Below are 23,827 nucleotides of genomic sequence, written 5' to 3' on the forward strand. Positions count from 1 at the left end.
CTGCAATTTCTTATTTCGAATAAATGCGAAATTTTTTTATAAAAGATTAGTCGTAAAATGGACGAGTTGGAGCTTCCTATTTAAAATGAAGAATACTCATGTCTATCGTTGGTACTATAATGAGACTGTCATATCAACGCATTATTCTTTTTATTAACACGGCAATTACGTTTCTTTTGATTCATCGATAAGAATATTACAATATGCAATATTTAATCTGTAATATAACTTGTAAGAATCGTCTTCCCATCTTTATAGCAGATTTCCTTGTGCAGAAAGTGTAGATTGACCTGTTGTATATCATACAGAGTGTTCGATAAATATGATAAAAGACACGAGAAAGACATTTTCCATCATTTTGATTTCAATAGTACTATTACGATATTGCAGTTGATACAAATTTGTTTTTAAGATATTGAGATATTTTTATAAAATAAACCTCGTATTTATCAATTTTAATGAAACACTCTGTGCAAACATACATATTGCGTGCATCGTGAAACATTTTGTTTGTAAAGTTTAGTTTCCTCGTCGAATATCAAATTCTTATTGTACTTCTCATTGAACAAATATTCGCTTGTTAGTCGTCTAATGTGTTACATCCTCTTCAGGTTCCAATACCGTATAATTGTTCATAAGAAGATTTTCTTCCCCGTAGAGGCCAACTTCTCTATTTCCAAGGAATCTTTTTTAAATAGTTCTTACTTAGTATTTGAATAACAAACAAGATTAAAGCAAAACTTCTAGTTATAAATATATCGATGATAATACAACATATCCGAATCTGTAGTAACCTACTGAGAAGATAATTCCTGCAAACATTGTTTTGCTATAATTAGTTATTGTCATTGTAATTATTCGAAAGAAAGGGAAAGCTATATTATGGCGAAAAATACAGAGGGGAAATGCAGTAAAGAATGTGTACGCCATTCAGGCTACAGTTTTTAATAACGAACTATGTATAAATAGAAATTCGCCCGTTAAAAGAAGTATTATTAGTAGATTAGTTAGTGAAATACTATGAAAAAAATTACTGAAATATTTGTGCCTTCGATAAAATTTAGTATTTTAATCCTTTCGTAATGCGAGGTAGACACGAGAAGAATTATATTAAGAAGATCGTGTAGAGATAATATAAATATATAAAACCAACAACCGACAGTCTGATTAAAATTATTAGTCAACGAAGCATTCTTTAACGAAACGATTATCGAACTTTCGATAAGATTGTTTCTCTGTTTCAAAGAAACTGCAGAAGAAGCATCCGATGCTTCTAACATCCGTGTTTGATTCGGAATTGAAAATTTGCTCTATCTTATTTTATCGATACGAAATCGAACAAATATAATTATATCATGTATCTTGGCATATATTATATTTTACCTTATCTACCATAATTAAACTATCTTTTAATCATACATTGAACAAAAAGAGAATCGATCGGTAGCTAAAACGATTATAAAACTAAAATTCAACCAGTCTAAAAGTCTTTCACTTTTAATTAGTCTATGTCAATTATTCTGTATATGGTAGTGCTAAATTTTAATTAACTATTTATACGAAAGAACGAAAATTTATTTTAGATCGGAAGTTTTTTACCAATTAGAAGAAAATATAAATTATATGACGCTGCTGTAAATATAAAAGTACAGAATAATATTTTTCTGTAACGTATGTATAAAAGATAGAGAGGGACGAAGAGATTGATGAGTCTGATAAACGAATAAATTTAAACGTAGGAAAAAGAGTAGGAAAAAGTAGAAAAAGGAGAAAAGAAAAGGTACGTGCACGAGAAAAAGAATATCTGTGAATGCATAACATTAATTTAAAGGAAAGTGCACGGAATAAAATTATAATGACGTTGTATTTATATTGAACTCGTTAAAAAAATAATCGATTGTGATCTAAATTTGATAAAAGACAAAGGAATATGGATATATCCTGGAACGTCTGGATACGTTTATAGCTTGATCAACTTTGTTTCACTCAACTGTTGTCCACTCAACTATGACGAAAACTTTAGTTTAAGCACAGTTTTATTTCATTATTATTTCATTGATTCTCGATTAAAACTTCGATAATAACAATAATAATCGTCTTCCTTTTGCAAAGATATAGTATTAATTATATAATAACAATAATAATAAAATTGATCAAAATTTATTCACCAATCATGACAATATACATATGATACGCTCGAAATTGTGAAATTCATTAATATACATCGATCAAAGAGCTTAAATACAGTACATTGTAATGATTAATACACATATATGTACATGTGCGTGTTGAAACTAAAGAAATCGTATGCTAGAAATAATAAATAGTACTCGCGCATAGTTTAATGTGTAATCTTTAATAGGATTATCAAACGCAGCGGAGAACATTTTTATATCAGATGCAAACATATTAATGAACTTTATATCATGCACGATGAACTGACTTGCATTTATTTTTCTTCCTATACTATCGTATTTCCTGTTTTCTTTCTAATAATCCTTTCTCTTTTGATAAGAACACGATCATTTCTGTAAGACAGGTGAATGTGAATGACTTCGATTATCGACAAAAATATTTGCTTGTCAAGTCAGTTAATCGGACGAAAGCAGATTGCGAAAATATTATAATCACGAAAATACTTCATATTCCCAATATAGAAAGATGGCTATTTAAACGCAATTAGAGGATAATTTTATACATACAACATGTTCAATACGAAATAAATAAATTTTTATAAAGTATCGTATTCTCTTCTTACTATTCCATTAATTTCCCATATTTTCCCATAATTTCCCATAATTGTAATTCGATTCTTATTTAAAAATAACTTTCTTCAAAATTCTTCATACCCATTTATACTTAGGATTTATATATAATATATGTTACGTCCGATGACTCTTGACGTAAATCAGAATCCATCCCTCGGTCGAGGCGGCCACTAACCGTGCAAATATAATTAGTCGCACCGCGATAATCTTCGTTCTTATAAAATATATTCAAGTCGAGACGTTCCTTATGGTTATTGTTCCATCGAGTAAAAAACTGGCAAAGTCGGCTTTTTCCCATGATCAACGGTCATTTCCACCCGCAAGCGACCGGTGGTGGGGCGACCAGCCCCCCAGCAATAGTTTTCCTCTGCGACAGCATCATCAGAGAACTTCGCTAGTTTGTCATACCTTAGATCAGTCATCTGTTTAACTTATATCTATACTTACCGAGCGTAACTGTCTATGTCTACAAAGTTGTTCGAATAAAGTGCATATTGTAACCTGTTACTTCGCTGTTATAATCAGTTCAACCACCTCTATTATCCTAAACGAAATAGGGGATCGATCGTTTCGTGGCGTCGATTATCTAATCGTAACGTTCGCGACTCTAATCGTTTACGACTCTCGTTCGCACGATCTACCGCCACCGCGTCTCTCCGCTAACGGTCCAACAATATATCTTGCACTGTACTTTGCACTGTAAAAAATGAAAAAATATGAAAGATGGATAATTTGGATAATAAATAACAGTAAATATTAGGTATATGCAGAAATTGGAATCCTGAGAAAAATCAGATTCGTATATCGATATTAAATTGTAAAAAAGACATGTAAATTTGAAGTAAAGAAATTAGAACCGTGAATATGTAAAAAGTCTCTGTTCTCAAATGTTCGTATTAACATTTCTGCTATATAATAACTATCCTCGTAGCAATAGGAAAGTAATAAAAAGATTTTTAACAATAATACATATACATTGTTATGTATTTGAAGTCTAAGAAGCTTTGTACTCTAAATTATATGTTTTTAGTATAGTATATAGTATATAATATAATCTTTATAAAAAATATATGCAAGTATAAGTGAGAAGGATAGGGATAAAGCATTATAACAAAATATGAATGGTAAAGCTAAGGGTGGAAGATAATAATTATAATTCGTATATTTCAATTACAATTCAAGGTATGTAAAGTAATTAGCGATAACTGGTAGTACCAGCGACTCCACTCGTTAACGTACAGCACGATCGTATATACGCATAGAGATATAAAGATAAAGTATGCGGTCATATATTACCGTGTAAGTGAATGCGATATGGGAATAGAAAGATAACGCTGTGTAGAGGCCCCTTCTGTTCTTGTCTAATCCGGCATACACACTGACGCTACTCGTTGATAATTATTACACTTACGTATTTACAGGAAGAATGCGCATGCGTTATAAGATAAGAACACAAGGGGCCTTTATACAACCTTCTCTACCTATTTCTATATTGCTTTTTCCGTTTGTTCACACACTCTCGCATCTTTATGTCCCTATCTCTATGGTCGAAACCTGTTTACATGATCCTTTCTGAGTACGGCGGAATTTCCTCTCTGTTAACATCAAATATCACATTAACTAGAAATATTTGAATTTTACTAGCTGTTAGGGAAATTTTGTATCTAGCTCTAACGAATTGGTAATATATTAGTCTTGTGATCCAAGTGTTGAGGGAGGTGCAAATTTACGACAGCAGGACTTTAATTCTCTGCGACTCAAGTATTAAATAAATTATACAGGAGTTAAGGAACAACAACAAAAATGGTTGATCGTGTGAACATTAAAGAAATGATACCGGCTTTACCGGATGAAAAAATTGGTAATTGACCTAAACATACATATTTATTTCTTAATTTGACATTGCCCCTCCCAATAATGTACTGTGTTTATATGATTTACAAGGATTATATTGCTTTTATTTGCGTCTTAATTTTATTCATTTCTCAAAAAAAAAAAAAAATGACAAATTGCTAATATGTACGGAACTATATCCAATTTTTTACTGTATATGTCATTTCACAGAAGTTTGTTTCTTATGTCATGATAAAGACATTCATTCTTTTTATAATAATTTGAAAAAGCTTTGCGAGACACATTTTTGTATAGGCTAACGATATTTATTGTTATTTAAGTAATATATTTTTGTTAATCATATATTATATTTGTGTCATATTTTTATGTATACTTGTTATCCTGAATATAAGACTATAAGCATCTGCATAAGTTTGCATTATTGTTTTATTCTTTTATTGGCATGATTACATGTTGTTTATTAACAATAGATAACAATAACGTTTAAAACTTTTTAGATATGCTAGCAGCTACGAGCATTCTTCAGCAACAAGCTGCTGATATTAGGAATCAACAAATCAAGTGGCAATCGTATCAACAGTAAGAATACCGTCGTTTTAAATATTAATATCAAAATATTTCTATATATATGTAAATATTTCATAAAGTTTTATTTCGAATAATCTATAAAATCTTACATATATATATATAATATGTGTGTCTCTTCTTTATTCACATATTATACATACAGGGTAGGGTCCAGTTTGTTTCTATAAAGCGTTACTATATATTTTATAAGTAAAAATAACAAAAGGAACCGTCATATTAAACATAGGCTGGTAAATTCTTTTTTAAAATGTTATAACAGAGATACAAAATAGCAAAGTAGATTTTTGCTCGATAAAGGAACAGATATTTATATTAATTCTAGTTCAGTGATAATATGTAAAAATTGAATTCGTTACATTGAGAATTTCTTGCTGATTTCCTTTACCATTGGTGAATACATTACAAATCCAGTGTGTTAACTTTTTCTCTTAAAGTTATAAGAAATACTGTAATAGCATAATATCTGGTGAACCCAAAAGTAAACGAATTTGTTCATCTCGATTTGTTCATTATTGAGAATATCGCTTGTTTAAGTATTATATTTGAGCCTACATGTGTATTTTTTTATATTACTCTGGTCACTAAATAGTTCTTGATATCAGCTACTACATTATGAAATCAATAATACATGATACCATTTAAAACAGCCAAACAAACTTAATTTTTTATCGAAGGAAAAAGTTTATGGAAATTTTTAATATTAAAATTTGTGACTGATTAAAAGCTCACTAGCTGTTTTCAAAATATTTTTTCCTCAAATTTTCCTGAAAATACATACATATATATATATAAATTAAATGTATTAAATAACACTTAATATTCTATGTTTTATAGGTCTCATATGATATCAAAAGAAGATTATGATTTTATAGTGGCTTTTGATACAAATGATGCTAGTGTTCGAGATGCAAAACTTAAAGAAAATCCACATCAAGCTGCTAAAACTTTTCTCAACTTACTTGGCCATATTTCAAAAGACCAGACTATACAATACATCCTTACAATGATTGATGATATGCTTCAGGTACATCAAATCACATAAATTAAAATATAGTAAAACACCCTTTATCCAAATTCGTCGGAAGGCAAAGTGATTGAGATAACTGAATCACATTTACATTTATAACTAAATCAAATCATATATTTACCTTTTTTCTTTCTAATGATATAAAATTATTTATATTCAAGCTAGGAGTTTATATAACTGAAATTATACGCGACAATAGTTGAAATAATAAAAACTCATTTCACTGAAATAAATGGAATTCGCATAGATTGAATTTTCTTGTAATATGTGATTTATTTTTATTAAATGTTTTCAAATATATTTTAGGAAGATCGAAGTCGTGTAGAAATCTTCAGAGAACATTCAAGTCGCAAACGTGAATCAGTATGGGGCCCTTTCTTGAACTTGTTAAATAGACAAGATGGATTTATAATGAATATGACCTCTCGAATTATTGCCAAACTTGCTTGCTGGAGTCACGATCTAATGGAAAAGACAGATCTTCAATTCTACTTGACATGGTTAAAGGATCAATTAAAACTCAGTGTAAGTTAACAGATATATAATCATTTAATTACACGATTTAAGAATTATAAACATACTTTAAAAATAAAATATATTTGTGTACCATCATAAATGTATTTTTCATCATAATATTAACACATGCTTCTAATTTATTAGCACTAGCTTAGCTTTTCTTTTTTATATAATGTAATTATGTGTGTGTACACAATGGTGTTGGTTTCCATTATACCATATAGGATGGAGAACATAATTGGAACTACTTCTATTATTCCGTAAAATATTTTTATATTGTTGATAAGTTGAATGAATAGTTTCAAGGAGATTATGACTTGATGTATTGCAGAATATGTAATTATGAAGTAATTTCAATTGCCTGCTTCATGTAAATTATAACTCAAATATTGTATAATATAATTCATTAATTAGTCTCAAAACTATGTTCCTTTGTTCATTTGTATTTTGTATCATTATATATTATTTCTTTTTAATCATACAATAAGTGAAATTCGTAACAATTTATATATTTTATACGAACTTTATATATGTAACTTTCACATAATAATTCACAGTGAATTTATAAAAGTCTGCTAAAGTATATAAATACAAATGCCAATAAATCGCCTTAGATCAAATGCTACTAACTATACATTAAAAATATAGGCATACTGTAGCTTACACAGTAAAGCGATAGAAAATGATTGCAATTATTTAAATATATGGGGTTTTAGCTTGAGGTTCCTCAGGATACAGATTTACATACAAGAGTAGAACAAGGCAACACTATAGACAAAGAAGCAAATGAGCTACATGAACTACAAAGTCTGGTTAGTCTCATAATAATTAAGTATGTATTAACACGAAAAGGTCATACAGCTAAACTTTCCTATCAATTTTTAAACATAAGATAGCGCGAGGTACAAAGAGTTATAATTGCAAACAGAATACAATTGAATATAAAAATAAATAAACATTATGATAACCATATGTAATATTCTTTATACGAAATTATTTTTATTTAAAATAGAAATTACTAATGCTGGATGCCTGTGCATCTCTGATAAGATTTTATCGTTAATGTAAATTGTTTTTGTTTTGTACATATAAGAGTGCATTTGCATTTGGTTTGCATAATGATTTCTTTCTATTTTACTTTTTTGGTGCACACACATAATTTAAATTTCAATCTTGTTGTTTAATTATATTTTTATTATATATACCATCGTGTTTATTCAGAATAATGAATACATTCAGTCCGTGGCACGTTGTTTACAAATGATGCTTCGCATAGATGAGTATCGTTTCGCATTCGTGTCAGTTGATGGAATTTCTACTTTACTGAGTGTTCTGACGGGCAGAGTAAATTTCCAAGTACAATATCAACTGATATTCTGTATATGGGTACTCACTTTTAATCCTTTGCTTGCAGAGAAAATGAATAAGTACGTATTGCATATATGTATATTACATATGTGTAATTGCATTTTAAACAGTTGTTAAAAATATAACATAAAATTTTTATTTTAGGTTTAGTGTCATTCCTATATTGGCGGACATTTTAAGTGATTCTGTTAAGGAGAAAGTAACTCGCATTATTTTAGCAGTATTTAGGGTAAGTTACTTAATCTTTCCACGAACGAGACGGCTGTAGCCGTCTAATATTGTTTTTATTAACAACAACATATACGGATGCTAATTGATATGAAAAAATACCAACAAGTTTCGAAATCCTGTCTAGTTTTGTGGGATATATGTGTGATTCTATGTGCAATTTCAATTTTATAAGTGTCCGCGAAAGTGTTAATATGCTAAACATTTCAAAATTACAGTTACAATAAAAGAGGTGATATAAGATAATGAAAAAACATTTTTACATATGCTTAATTTACTTCTATAGTATATGGTTTATAGTTTATAGCTATATAATTTTTCACATATAATATTTCAAAAATTCAAATTCGAATGTCTGTCAGTAAGGAATCTATTGTACACCGATCATTTCTATAAAATGTTCTTTGTATATCTTAAGAAAAAGAAAAAGATAGAAATATTAAGTATATCATTATTTGGTTTTGGACTGTTTACATATATTGTTTGGTATAGAGACTATGATATTTCATTTTCAAATTCTAATTTATTTTTAAACTCCAATATTCTCGTAAATGTAGCAGAAAATTACATCTCACTATTTTAATGAACTAACATTTTAATGACATGGTATTGATTCCTGTTAAAATTTAAATACAAGGGTGAGATTTCATAGCTTTCATATTCAACAGTAAATAATTTATTAATTAAATCTTTATTAAAACAATCTATGTATGACTGATTTTCTGATTAACAGACACTTAAAATTTACATTTTTGGAGATTCATTATAAAAAGATACAGTAATTAATTAATCAATCCACAGTCCTAAAATTTTCTATACTTTTCTTTTAATACATATTCTATTTTTATTACTTTATTCTTTTTTAATACTCCATAGAACCTCATTGAGAAAGTAGAGGATGGACAAGTTGCTAAAGAACATTGCATCGCGATGGTACAGTGCAAGGTACTGAAACAACTTTCAATCCTTGGACAACGTAAATTTGACGACGAAGATATCACCGATGATATTGAATTCTTGAATGATAAATTACAAGCATCTGTTCAAGATCTAAGTTCGTTTGACGAATATTCGACCGAAGTGAAATCGGGACGTCTTGAATGGTCTCCCGTTCACAAATCTGGCAAATTCTGGCGAGAAAATGCTAATCGACTAAATGAAAAGAATTACGAGTTACTGCGTATTCTGGTACATCTGTTAGAAACTAGTAAAGATCCCTTAGTTCTCAGCGTAGCTAGCTTCGATGTAGGAGAATACGTAAGACATTATCCACGTGGTAAACAGTACGTTCAATAAAACTTTTTTACTTACACATTAAAAAACGATTTACTGAAATCATTTTTTAAATTATTCCAGTATAATAGAGCAACTTGGAGGTAAACAGCGAGTAATGCAACTTTTAGGACATGAAGATCCTAATGTAAGATACGAAGCTCTTCTTGCAGTCCAGAAACTCATGGTACACAATTGGTGTGTAATTGAAACATCTATATACAAGACAAAATTTGTACTAAATTATTGTCAAAAGTTGTAACATCTGATAATATAAATGATTTGGTATTTTATTTATAGGGAATATTTAGGAAAGCAACTGGAGAAAGAACAAACTGGATCAAATGCACCAGGAGCAAAACCTGGAGCACAAATCCCAACAAAAGCATAAACAAGTATATAAGCTATGTAAGTTTCGATTCAAGTCTGTATACTTTGTCTTTGCTTTCATATTATTTACTTAAATACTTGCTTGTCCAACTGCTTGTACACTGTGTATAAAAATCGGTATGAGAAAAACATTCTTAGTATTGGAATCATATTATAAAAATTACTTTGCATTCTAATGTAGTTATCTGTAGATAGCAAGAGAACAATGTATATTCCAATATTCGTCATGTTGTCAAATCTAATAAATCAAGAAATGTACATAACTGTTATAAAGTATTGAATAACGGGATAAAGATATTTCTAGAATAATATTTATGGAATTTGTAAGTAAAATGTTTATGAAATGTTAAGAAAAATAAACTATTATCACTAAAAGAAAATAGAAAAGTATATGCATTATATTTTCATTTATTTTCATTTCTCCGCAAATGACAACTTTACATTAATATTGCAAGATGTTAATTGCGTTACGAGATATCGGAAAATGTATGGTATGTCAACTTCTCTCACAGATTCATCATCACCGCAAAGACGACATTTTGTCTTGTCATTTAATCCTGATGCACTTAGACCCATTTCCATTACCGGACCCAATAACGTTCCACATTTTTTACAAACTAGAGTCTGAAACAATAACGTTATTACTAATTAAATGTATACTTATATAATAAAAAAAGAAAGAAATATGTGTTCATAGTAGACTTATTGGTGGCAATGTAAAGCTGTAATTATTGCGAGATGTACTTATCTTATCTACATCTCTTACAAGTATTAACTAATGCAAAATAAATCAGAGACTTGGAAAGAAATGGAACTGAGAATATTTTTATGCTTAGACATTTAAATAATTTAAAATTAGACTTATTGTTATACGTACCAGAATATGTAATTATTTTTATATTTCTTAGTTATATGTCTTATATTTTTATTATATTTAGTATAATGATAAAAATAATATTAAAATAATTCCTTTTTCTATATATAAAATAATTGTATCTTTTTCAGATATGTTACATGCAATTAAACAAATTTTATCATAAAAATAAATTTTTGTTCGAAATAATCAATATAAAGATATTTTTAATTTTGATTACGAATTTGGTTTCTTTTGTGAATAATATTATATAAATATAAAATTAAATGGGTAATTTATAAGACTATAAAAAGTGAAATTCGTATGAGTAATAGTTGTGCAAATAAATATTCTTTTGTGGAGGTAGTTTTATAAAAGTTAGCACACAATTTAAAAAATTGTATTTTTTAAACAATTTCGATACCAGCAAAATGATAACTTAAACCCTTCCCATTTTTATATAAATTACAATATATTTCAATTTGAATAAAAATTAAACAAAAATGATCAATTTTGCATGGAACAGCATCAAAAGTGAACTATTGCCAGTACTCGGCAAATTGAGTAATTCACTCAGTGTTTTTAGCATAAAATATTAAATGTAACAATTGATTTCATTATACTATCTGGGCTTAATTTGAGAAAGAATGAATTTCTCTGCTTTTGTATGACTAATGTAGCTTATTGCAATAAATTGATACTATAAACCAACATTAAAAAAAAAAAAAATGTGGGTTAGTTCATTTTCTCTTAATGTCTCAATTATATGTTCTATTATTTAAATAAACTTACGGTAGTTTTGTCTGAACAATGGAAAAGACGATCCTGAAGTAAGAACGAACAACCATGAGATAGTAATGAATCTCGTTCCATTTCTCCAAAACGAACACCACCACCCCTCCTTCTACCCTTTATAGGCTGTCTTGTTAAAACATCAATTGGCCCAGTACTTCTCACCTGTAAACATGGTAAAACAATAGATAAAAAGACACATTTTAACTTATTCTAAAGAATTTAATTTTCTCTACCAACCTGCCACTTATCTGAAACCATGTGACGTAATCGTTGATAATGTACTACTCCAAAAAATATATCAGCAGTCATTTCTCTTCCGTCTATTCCTGAATACATTCTTTCTGTTCCATAATAATTATAACCACCGCGTTCCAATAATTTTCCAAAATATTCAACAGCTGTCTCATCCTCGTTAAATCTAAACGATGTTGCATCATGTACCAATCCATGTATGGCTGCTGATTTTCCAGCCATCACCTCGATCATCATAGCTATTAAATATGCAATTTAAATAGTTACAATAAATACAGAAGCAAATATTTAAAATATTAAAATCTGTTTAAAAAGTATTAATTTTACCTATTGTCATACGACTTGGAAAACCATGAGGATTAAAAACAATATCTGGAATTAAACCTGTTTCTGTAAATGGTAGATCCTCTGCAGGCCATTTTTGTGAACAGATACCCTTTTGACCTGCCCTCGAAGCAAATTTATCTCCAACATTTGCATTACGCTAAAAAATTCGAAATTCTTATTTGGAATCCTTAGGTTAACATTCTTATACTATACAGAAATTACTATACAGGACTGTCACACATTAAGTGGTACAAGCAACTAGTACAATCATTTTTATGTAAAAAATAAATTGGAAATTCGATCTGAATTCGATCTGACAAATAATTTTTAAAATAAAAATTCATACTTAAATACAGTCTCTCTTCAGGGCACAGAAAGAGAGAGTAAAGGGGCAAGGACAGAAAGTGTTAAGGAGTTCAAGTATTTAGGTGTACTAATAAAAGAAAGTATAAAAAGTGCGAATGTCATACACTTAGCCAGATATGGGAAATCAGGCAATGAAATTTTAGAGATAATTTCAGATTAAGAATGTTCTTATTTAATTTGTTGGTGATGGGAGTAGTCATATATAGTGTGGAGCTGTGGGGTGTGCAGGAAGAAAGGAAGTGTTAAGAAAAGAGAAGAATATCTGAAAAAGAATGGATTTAGTATAATGGGAGCACAGGAAAGAAGGGAAAGAGGGTATGACATCTCAAGTTGAGAGTAAGAAACAAGGAAGTGTAAATATAACAAGATTGCAAAATCAAAGTCTGTATAGCCAAAGATATAGATATAATATAAATATAAATATGTAAGGACGGTGCAACTGTCAGGAAAAAGAGTAGTTAGTGACACAAGTGAGATGCAGATTGATAGAGAGGTGGATCAGATATTAGGAGGTGTGTGTGGGGGGGGGGGGATGGATATGTTTAGATAATTAAATGAGAATGCAAGGTAGTAAGAAAGATAAATGCAAAACCAACAAAATAATAACAAACTTTTCCTAATTACGTGTGTACTGTAACGTATATCATTTGGACATTGACATCCAATTTTCAAAGATCATCAATTCAAGAGATATAAATTGATATTTTACTTACTGGAATACGAAAAGTGATACAAGCTCTACGTGGAATATGACTATGTAATGTTCCACAAAGTTTTACAGTATCAACATAAGCATCCTCCTTTCCATGATATTTACCAGTAACATATGTTGATTGATCTGCATCATAATAGCTATTAAAAAAGATGTATTTCATATCAAATAAAATAAAAGATTATTGAAAACGTTAATAATTTTATGAATAAAACTTACCAATAATAGACATCACCTTCTGAAATCATTGTACCTAAAATAGGAAGGCCATCGACGTCTAATTTTTCTGCAAGATCAGGTTTATCAGGATTCCTCGCAAAATAACTTTTCTGATCTTTCAAATCTACGAATTCAGATTTATAAATCAGTCCATGTGCAAAACCCCTATCGTGCGCTGCTTTGTTTATGATCATCGCGTCTTCCATATCATACCCCTAACAAAATAAGTAAAGGTGTTTAAAAATTATTAGACCGGTCAATACAAAATGTTTCCTCAAATAAAACTTTCATCTTTGCAGCAATTTAAAAGCTTCTTCAAAATATCACATATTTAATCAAAGTACTTTTTGTATAATTTTATATACTTGTCTCTTTTAATTAATTTCATTATTCAAGATATATAAATGTCATCTATATTTCAGAACTAAAACATTTTTCTTAAAATATGATTGTCAATAATATATTTTCCAGTCTCGCCCTTACTTTATTTTGTAATGAAAACTCAAACCTTTGAATTTCATGAACCAAGATTGAACTCTTCCATCATTATGTATGTATATAATTTTCCTAAATGGTAAATTTAACAACTACAGTATATGTATCTATACTGGTATATTTTCAATTAATTCTCTGTTACAAAAAGAGGCAATTGAGAGTTATGTTATTGCTTTTCACCAACATTGACGTCACCTTTTCCAAATTTAATCTCATTGAAAAAATAGAATTGTATATATATGTAGAGGGTGCTTCGTTTAACTGGGAAATATGGAACATCTCTTGAGGAATTGAAATTACCAAAATATTATTCTTACAAAAGTTGTTTGGTATATAAGAGGATATTAAGTGATGTAGATAATTTTTTTGTAAGTCTGTTAGTGGAGGAGGTATTACAGTCAAGTTCATTTTTTTAAATGGAAATTGCAGTTTTCTATTTGTATTACCACATGATATCAATCCACGTAGTAGAATGTCATAAATTAGATCCTTAGAGCGCCATCATACTATGAATAAAAAAGTACAGGGTTTTGTTCAAAAAACCTAGCTTAACTTTAATACTTCCCCCACTATTACACTTTTGAAACATTATTTAGATTAGCTAATGTCCCCCTATATGCTAAATAACTTTCGTAAAAACAGTCTTTTTTATAACTTTAATCCCTCGAAAGATATTTTACCATTTCCAATTAAACAAGACAATTAAAATATAATATATAATTCTAATATTTAGAATATATATATATATGTTTCATGCATACCAATCTAAAAATTAACATATATATTCGGTTGTACTTACTGTGTAAGAAATAACGGCAACAATTGCATTAGTACCCATAGCAAAATCATCAAGATTAATTTCGTCATAATGCACTGGCCGAAAGAGTGGTGTTGCAGGTGTTTGCAACCTATATAATTTAGTTTCAGATTGTAATTGCCATGTATGGCATGGAGTGCCCATTGTTTGTTTACCCATCTGAAAAACAGCGGAATTTATTATTTGAAAGTTTGCGAATTTATTACTTTCAAGCAAAAAAGATTTGTAAAAAATCTTAAGCTGTATATACACAGAGCATACTAGAAATACATATTTACAAACCCCTTCAGTAATTAATAATATAAATAGTAGTTAATGATTATGTCATAAATATAAATGCTCATTTTACTAAACTTTATGAATGCCTTGATATCTCAAACTTTATTTCTGTGGAAATAAAGAACTATCATCGTAGGAAATGATGCTATTCATAAATTAGTAACAAATGCTCACTAACATATCATTCTTTGTTAACATTTGTTTAATGAAAACATTAAAAAAATATTCTTTATAAAAGTTTGTTAATAGGTCATAAACAATTGCGAACTTTCTGCATAATTTTACCTGACATTGATACATATTTCGTGGACTTTGATTACAATCTGGCATTGGGATAAGACTTGCTAAATTACTTAAGAAAGCCGTTTTTGATAATTCTTGATGTGATGTCAACTGCAATAGTAAATAACATTTTCATAAATAAATAAATAGCAAAGCAAAAAAAATTATTTTGGAAAAATGAGAAAAATAATATATTACCCCTTCATAGGCTTCTTCAGGTGTAACACAGATATTTAAATAAATCTGTTCAAATGTTCCTATATATTCCACCTTTTTGGCAGCTAAATTCATTACCGGTCTCATCATACGAGCTGGATTTGTAAATAAATATAATCCTGGATATTGTGCTGGTACATTTTTTTTTGGCACCAGTGCTATCTCCATCGTAGACGGAACCTGAATATAAATAATAAAAGAAAAAAGGTTTGTCGTGCTGAATTAGGAAATTACGAAGTTACCTCTTGGCCTTTTATTTTAAGCAATCGTAGCTTGTCTGTTACTCTTGAAATTATATTATCGTCTATTAATCCTATTAATTTTCCATCCAATATTACAATGTAAGATTTTTTCCAGTTGTCAGCAATTGACAGTGGAATCATTCCAAGATCCATTAGTATGATGGGAACATTAGCTTTCAATTTCGGATTAGTATGTTTCGTAATGATGCAATTCATTGTTAAATGATTAAGAAGACCACAAGGTGCACCATCAGGTGTATGTACAGGACAAATGAAACCTATAATATTACAACAAATTATTATTATTATTCTTATATTAATAAAGCAAAATTTGTTTAAATATTACAAGTTAATAAACAAATATTACTGTAGTAATAGAACAAACTGGATCGTACATAATTCAATAAAGTAATATAAAACAAAATGTTGTGCATCTTATAAAACGAAAGAAATTTTTGAAACAACTTAATATACTAAAGTATTACCCCATGCATCTGGCAATAATTGTCTAGCTTCTGTGGTCCTCATTTCTTGGAAAAAGGAACCTCTGTGTATTGCACGAAAATGGCTCATGTATCGCATTCTATTAATATTTTCAGCGACAATTGTGAGACCTGTATTTTGCATCAATCCTAAACCTGTTGGTGATCTTAAATTTCCAGTAGATAAAAAATTTTCCATTTGTGATTCCAGCGAATTTCCATGTTTCATTGCATTTAGCATTTCCTCTATGTACATATGCAAAACAATTATAATTGTGATATAGATTTATAATCTTTAAATTAATTTTTGAAAATACTTACGCACATTTAAGGTGTACCTATTACCAGCACTCCTTGCACGTTTCAAAATACCCATTTTAAGACCAGTCAACCAACTATATAATTTTTCTTTCAATACTTGCAAATATAAATGACCACCCAGTAAACATTCCTGCATCATCACAGCATCAGCACCTTCTACGGCACATTTATTATTTGCAAGAGCAAATAGCTTTTTTGTCATAAATGCGAGTAAATAAAATTTATCCAGTGGATCATGAAGATGAATTGCTATACAATGCCTAAAAATGATATATGTTAATAACATAAATTAATTTATATTTCTCAGTGCATTAATTAAACTTACTTAATTATGAAGTCACAAACATCAATATCAGTAGCATCATAAGGTAATTCAAAAAGTTTTATTCTAAACATTCTCCCTATATAAGCTTTGCATTCTTCATGACTATTTAAACCTTGTTCATGTACAGCTCTTAGCATATTTAAAATACAACCTTTGTAATATAAATCATCTTCACATCCAGCTGTTAATGCACTATAAATAAAAATGTCCGAAACATCAACCAAGCATTTTAACATCAAGATCAATGGAACATAGTATAAAACTTTCCTATATGAAAACATTAATTTTGCTGAGCCATCAGTTACATAATGCAAAGTATTATTCTGTAAAGCATATAATAATATAGTAACATAGTTTTAATTTATAAAAAATTTAACTGGATTTGGAACACATACAGCTGTAGTATTATCATCTCGTACACTTCTTAATAGTAACCCAAGATCGCTAAATTGTATGCCACGAGCTTTCCAGCCTGATCTTCTAATAGCAATAGGATAATTCCTCCTTGTCATTAATAACATTCTTATAATCCTCTCAAGGCCTTTAATGATGAAATATCCACCCCATTCTTGTTCATGTTCTCCATGAGCAACTAAATCTTTAGGACTCATCTTACTTAAATGACATCTATTAGACTGTAACATTAAATGCAAATAAAATATAACTGAGCAATTTATTTTGCATAACTATATTACATACTTTAATCATAATTGGAATTTCTCCTAAATCCCTTTCAAGCGTCTCTTGCACTTTATTATTGATAGACCATCCTAATTTGACTATTATCTTTCCTTTATAAGTACATCCTCGTTGTCTACATTCTGTAGGATAGATTTTATGATTCTTCACCCCAATTGCGCCAGATGGAATACTTGGTTGATGAATAGATACATCGTCGATCCATAATGCTATTTTGTCTTCATTTGGCAGATGAATATAAACAAGTGGATTGTCTCTAACTGCCTCAGACAGGCCATCTTCTAGCATATAATTAAAAGAATCTATGTGCGGAGCACCTAAGCTCTGCAACAACTGAAATATATAAAGAAATTTAATTAAACTTAATATTTTTAAATTATATTTATGGTTATAGTAATCGTAAAAGAAAAATAGATATTTACAGGATTCTGCTTTTCTGGAGGTTTGCCGAAATTTGTTGACGTATTTGTCAATTTCGGTTCAATCAACATTTCTATATTTTTCCAAATTATAACACAAAATGTTTAAAATAAAATAAAATAAATATACACTACGTAAGTATCCACGTTTATGTTGCACTGCTACCAACTTACATACATAGTACAAAATCTACAATGATATTGTTATGGATTTAGCGGTTATTTAAGATTTTATTTTACATGAATTGCTGTCTTGCTATTGCTATCCGAAAATTAAGTCGTAACTAGTAATGAAAAATCAATATGGAAGATCAACAAAGATGAGTAGAGTGTCTGTGTTTCTATTTAAGATATTCAGCATGCCAAACGTGCACAGAACAAGCACCTTCTTTTCTTCAATGTAGACGATTTTTCACGACTAAATTTTCGGATGATTTCTTCTATACCATCGGTATATAAGTATCAAGACCATATGTACAGTGTATGTATACGACTGTCCAGACTTGACATACATATAACCGTGTTCCTGATCGTGATCATGGACGTATCTGGTAAAGTTCTGTATGATAAAGTTCGAAATTTACGTTCGGAACTTTCGAACGTTGTTACACCAGAAATATTAGATAAAATTTGCGACAAACCTTCGCTACAACCATTTTTGAAATGGTTCTGCGAAAATGTAAATAATGTCAACGTTCTTTCAAACGAGGATGTTCAAATGTAAGTTACTTCGAATATTTTTAAGCCTTTTAATCCATTTAAAATCTACTAATTTCATTCGTATATATATGTGAATGAAAGTTAAAATTATGAATTTAGGTTTTAGAAACAAAATAAAATAATATAATATATACCATATTTTTGTACTTTGAAAATAAAATATTTTAAATATATAATGAATAGTTTACATTCTTTGTGAAAAATATTTTTCTCAAACCTTGATTTAGAAGATTTTCTTTGTTCATTTATGATATAATAAATATTGAAATTTTATTTACGTTACAATAACATAAAGTTTCATAATAGTGAACGACTTGATCGGTATCTTTAATTTTTTCCATGCTGTTGTAATGTGTTGAAAGATGCTCTTTAAAAAGGGAAAATATCATTTAAAAAACTGCTGCGAACAATTATAAATACTTTTAATTTTAAACTAAAACTAAACCTAACTTAAATCTAACCCAAACTGAATATTGAATCTTGTCATTTGTATTTCGCGATTCGTTCACTAAATCTAAACCTAACTCTAACCCAAGGAGTACAAATAAGCTAGACACCGACAACAATGCAGGCGACTACGAAGTTTCATTTTTTCACTTGTTATTTTTTTGTTATTTGACTATTTTTTAAATAAATATTAAGCTTCCTTTTTAAGTGTTTATTGTTTATATTTCCTTTCACTTAATTCGCGTTTATACAGATAGGATTAAGATTAGTTTTAACCTAAAATTAAAAGTACTTATAATTGTTTGCGACATTTTTTAAATTATAGTTTGGCTTTCTAAACAACCCCCTTCAACACATTATAGTATGAAAAAAATTGAAGATACTGACCAAATTGCTCACTATTACCAAAAACTTCTTTTTTAAGTTCAATTAAAAGTAAATTTCAATAATTTGTGTTTCAGAAAAAATAAACTCCAAGAAATGAATGAATGGGTAGAAGGTTCAGAATTAGATCATGCATTAGAGGAAAATACTAAAGATTATCCTGATTTATTGAAAATCATTTTTTTCGATGACACAAATATCGATGATTTGTTTGCAGAATATGAAATAGTGAAGAATTCATATAAGGAAGACAAAAGTTATATTTATACATTGCAAAATGGGATTCAAAATTTAAAGTAATATGATCATTATGTGTTTCTATTTATGTACATATATTACCTTAGATTAAATGTAAATTTAATTACATATTTAAACTCTTAACAGTATAATCGCTTTAATTTTATAAGTACTTAAGTTATAATTTTATTTTCTATTGTAATATATTTTCATAACTTGAAAAAGCATAATTAGCTTTTTACAACATTAAACACGGGACACTATTTTATAAAAAATAGCAACATATTGATTTAGGTCACTATGATTTTTAGCTCTGCACATACATAAGATTAATATTATTATATAAAGTAATACATTATTGCAGAAAATTAGAAATTGAATTAGATGAGACTATAGAAAAGGAAGAAGAATCTTTGGATAGAGAAAATATTAAAGCTAATAGAGCATATGAAGAATGTTCCACAATTATGAAAAAGTTCGATACTCAGAATCATCAATTTTTTGAAGAAGTTGAGTTCCTTGTGAACGTTTACGCAGACGCAGCCGAAAATGTGAGTAATTTGTAAAATATCTTCATAATTTATATTATGATAATATATATACAGGATGCATCTGAAAGTTATGTATAGCGTGAAACAAAGTAATTTATCAAATTTGATCTTGAAAATTATGCTTAAGGACAATTTTGTGGCCCATTTTTTTAAGAGATCTCCACCGATCCAAAGTTGTAGAATCACTTACCAAAGCCATGACAAATAATTTGGTTACACTCTGTATAAATGGATACGAGATGATTCCTAGTAAATGAAAGATAAGAAAAAAAACAGAATATCTTAATTAGGAAATGCTATTTATATTTTTCATATGAGGATTATTACATAATGTTCCTTGTACTACCCAACTTCGAATAATTCATAATGGAACAAAACGAAATTTCAAATTCGATTTTCTCAAAAACTAATTGTAAGCCTCAACTAAAATTTTATTCAATACTTTTCCCTTATCTCTTTATAAGGAATTAACTTGTGTCTGTTTGTACATAACTTTCAGACGCATTCTGATATATATTAGTAATATATGTAATAATAATAATGATATTGTGTTGGTAGAAAGGAAGACCATTATTATGGACTCAAATGCCACTAAAACTTTTTACCAAAACTATAGAACTATATAATCATTACTTAGATGTTCATATAAAACAACAGTTTGGAAATACATCTGAGGAAGAGCAAAAGACTGATTCTAATTATGTTTCCTTAATTAACAGTAATAAAGAAAAAACTATGGATAACGAAAAGTTATTGGAACTGACATTATGTAAAACAAAGTAATTAATATTGATAACTATTAATAAGTTGAATATCCTTTGTATTTATTGATTGAAAGAGATGCTTATTTTATAGCTTAACTAATGCGAAAATAGAAGAAATTCTAGCAAAAGTACAAGAGGAATCATACATTGCAATGTTGAATTATATAGAAGATATATATAATTTAGGAGATATGAAAGTACCCAAACATTCTGAATTAAGGTACTTGAAAGCTCTTTAAGTATAACTATTTTACTAAGCACATTATCTATTTTCTAATGAATATTACATTTATGAATCAAAATTAGAACAGAAATTTTAAAGGTAACTAGGAAAAGAGATTTTTTAGAAGAAAATATCACTTTGTTACAAGAACGTCAGTTAACAGAAGTAGTGCAACAATTCTCAGAATTGGAAATAACTAAGATCTTAAAACAGGATGCTCATACGAGACTTATACGAACAAAAAATCATTTAGAAAAACTTAGAAACTTACGGTTTCTTGCACGAGAACATGGTCATGTGCACACTGATTTATTAAGAATGCTGATGGAAGTGCAATTTCAGTGTCTTAAAAATGTTTCTGAATTTGTAGCTGATGCTTACCACTATTTTACAACAGAATATTCACTATCATCTACAAGATGTGTAAGTCATTTATCAAAACAAAACAAATGCATTTTCAGTTTGTAATGAAATTTCATTTATATGTAGGAGAGTATGCAGAAACTGCAAAACAAGTATTCTGCCATTGTATCTTCACCAAAAATACATAATTCATTTCACAAAATTTTTTTTTCGATGGTATGTAGTGACAATAGTACACATCAATTAAATTCTGCATTGCAAAAGTATAATGATCTCATAGATGAAAATAAAATTAAAAAAAAAAACCTATTGAAAACTTATTTAAATTCAAAAGTTGACAAATTAGAAATATTGTAAGTATTAATTTTTTACCAATATTTACCATTATAATGGGTACAATAAGTGTTAAATTGTTATAATTTAGGGAAAATGATATAAATTCGCAATATTTAAACGAAGTTGAGAAAGGACCGACACATGCATATAAACCAATTTCTTATGATATTGAAATAAATCACAGTGAAGCACTCAATAATATACAAAAGATACAAAACGATTTGACAAAGATCAGAAATCAAATGAAAGAACGATTGGTAAATTGATAAATAATATATATTTGTTTTGTATATATATTATCTTATTTGTATAATATTTTAAATCTTTCATTGTAGAAGGCAGATACAAACTTCGAGCGAGAAAAGGCTATTCTTTGGCAACGATTTCTAATCGATCCTGATACATTAAGAAAAACATATAAACAATTGAAAACTGTGACAAAGAGATCTTGCTTCGATGATGCACTTAAAAAGGAATTAAATGATTCACTGTAATTTACTACTATTATAAATATAGCCATACAATAAATATTATAAATATTATAATGTATCATTAGAAAGATTTTGATAAATTAAGTTATATTAAATACACTGCCAGATAGATTTCAATAAAATGTTTCTAATGATATGCTAAAAATATTTAATTGTGAAGTGTATAATATTTAATCTTATTATCTAAAATTTATATAACTTGTGTATTAGTTTTTAATAAATGATAATAGAATTTATAGAAACTAATGCAAATTGAAATGGAAATAAATAATTGAAATAAAAATCTACCAATAAATTTTTTTATTTATTATCATTCCCTATAAGATATATCAAATCGTTCGTATACAAGCATTGGAATCACTAATAACTGTACCTATGTATATATATTTATGATATCAAAGAGGAAATTAGAGTGCTCACGCTTATGGACCTATTTGTTCCCGGATTAGTGCTGCACCATACGGGCAAGTGCTGAGTTTAATCTACGTTAGCATATATAAGAACCTATAACATTGGGGATCTACCCTGTTTGATTGTACACTAGCATAGACAAGAACCAATCGTCAATTACTTTATTGTGCAAGAAAATGCTAAAAACGAATTCAAGGTAGTCATGTTTACAGCACGTTTTGTAGATTCGGTAATGCCAAACTCGCGTAGTTTTACTTCGACGTTTGTCCATGTTAACGATTGTACAAAGAATATTCAAAAAAAAAAAAAAAAAATCGGATAGAAAAGTAGATATAAACTTTTCCGTAGAACCGTACAATTAAATAAGTTCTTGTATATGCTAGTATGCAATTAAACAGGGCAGATCTCCAACTTTAAATTTAAATACATAGGTTCTTGTACATGCTAATGTCAATTAAACTCAACACTTGGCTGCATGGTGCAGCACCTGTACTGTGAAACAAATAGAAATACGAGTATGAATGATGGTATTAAAACATGTGATTTTTAAAATTTTTTATCCTAGAAACGAAATAACTTATTGGATAAACTTTACTTCAAGGGATCAAAAACTACTGACCGTTTTTACAATCTTGTAGTTTATGACGTGTAAAATTCGAAAATACAAGTTTTAAGGTGAGAAACTCACTGATTTAAGAGTTATGATTATGTAAAATTAACTTACATTTTTAGGGTATTTTACCAATTACTTTGACGCCATATTGGCTTCTATCTATGATTCGTTAAAA

At 28.6% G+C, this 23,827-nt stretch overlaps 3 protein-coding genes and 1 long non-coding RNA gene across 8 annotated transcripts; 2 read left to right on the forward strand and 2 right to left on the reverse strand.

Moving 5' to 3' along the window:
• Positions 1–2,381: 2,381 nt before the first annotated feature.
• LOC117204221 lies at positions 2,382–4,333 on the reverse strand. The gene is made up of 3 exons (XR_004487029.1): positions 4,065–4,333; positions 3,216–3,465; positions 2,382–3,135 (listed from the first exon to the last, which is right to left on the reverse strand). It is a non-coding gene; the product is annotated as an uncharacterized LOC117204221 (long non-coding RNA).
• Positions 4,334–4,450: 117 nt separating this feature from the next.
• LOC117204219 (V-type proton ATPase subunit H) lies at positions 4,451–10,355 on the forward strand. Of its 2 annotated transcripts, XM_033441422.1 has the most exons (10): positions 4,572–4,629; positions 5,120–5,201; positions 6,045–6,234; positions 6,544–6,762; positions 7,470–7,565; positions 7,975–8,180; positions 8,266–8,350; positions 9,226–9,632; positions 9,706–9,819; positions 9,922–10,355. In XM_033441422.1, exons 1-10 carry the CDS (start codon positions 4,572–4,574, stop codon positions 10,010–10,012), a joined length of 1,548 nt encoding a protein of 515 aa, XP_033297313.1. In that variant the 3' UTR covers positions 10,013–10,355. The 2 variants fall into 2 exon arrangements, with proteins under 2 accessions (XP_033297314.1, XP_033297313.1); XM_033441423.1 differs by lacking the exon at positions 7,470–7,565 and having other exon boundaries at positions 4,451–4,629.
• A 46-nt stretch (positions 10,356–10,401) lies between these two features.
• Positions 10,402–23,781, reverse strand: LOC117204215 (DNA-directed RNA polymerase I subunit RPA2). 2 transcript variants are annotated; one of them, XM_033441413.1, is made up of 16 exons: positions 23,764–23,781; positions 17,694–18,026; positions 17,390–17,629; positions 16,995–17,317; positions 16,670–16,929; positions 16,352–16,594; positions 15,867–16,144; positions 15,607–15,804; positions 15,412–15,519; positions 14,830–15,006; positions 13,536–13,750; positions 13,318–13,456; positions 12,239–12,395; positions 11,897–12,150; positions 11,657–11,821; positions 10,402–10,635 (listed from the first exon to the last, which is right to left on the reverse strand). In XM_033441413.1, exons 2-16 carry the CDS (start codon positions 17,979–17,981, stop codon positions 10,426–10,428), a joined length of 3,255 nt encoding a protein of 1,084 aa, XP_033297304.1. In that variant the 5' UTR covers positions 17,982–18,026; positions 23,764–23,781; the 3' UTR covers positions 10,402–10,425. The 2 variants fall into 2 exon arrangements, with proteins under 2 accessions (XP_033297304.1, XP_033297303.1); XM_033441412.1 differs by lacking the exon at positions 23,764–23,781 and adding an exon at positions 18,116–18,291.
• On the forward strand, positions 18,431–22,738 carry LOC117204218 (HAUS augmin-like complex subunit 3). Of its 3 annotated transcripts, XM_033441419.1 has the most exons (10): positions 18,431–18,832; positions 19,741–19,959; positions 20,265–20,451; positions 21,010–21,230; positions 21,307–21,435; positions 21,522–21,537; positions 21,652–21,861; positions 21,928–22,154; positions 22,226–22,394; positions 22,473–22,738. In XM_033441419.1, the coding sequence occupies exons 1-10, from the start codon at positions 18,543–18,545 to the stop codon at positions 22,629–22,631; spliced, it is 1,827 nt and encodes a 608-aa protein (XP_033297310.1). In that variant the 5' UTR covers positions 18,431–18,542; the 3' UTR covers positions 22,632–22,738. The 3 variants fall into 3 exon arrangements, with proteins under 3 accessions (XP_033297310.1, XP_033297309.1, XP_033297311.1); XM_033441418.1 differs by having other exon boundaries at positions 21,522–21,861; positions 22,473–22,737; XM_033441420.1 differs by lacking the exon at positions 18,431–18,832 and adding an exon at positions 19,199–19,403 and having other exon boundaries at positions 21,522–21,861.
• Positions 23,782–23,827: the final 46 nt, after the last annotated feature.

Source organism: Bombus bifarius, unplaced genomic scaffold, assembly GCF_011952205.1.
Source record: "Bombus bifarius isolate JDL3187 unplaced genomic scaffold, Bbif_JDL3187 scf7180000007977, whole genome shotgun sequence".
In the NCBI taxonomy this organism is placed as follows: Eukaryota; Metazoa; Arthropoda; class Insecta; order Hymenoptera; family Apidae; genus Bombus; species Bombus bifarius.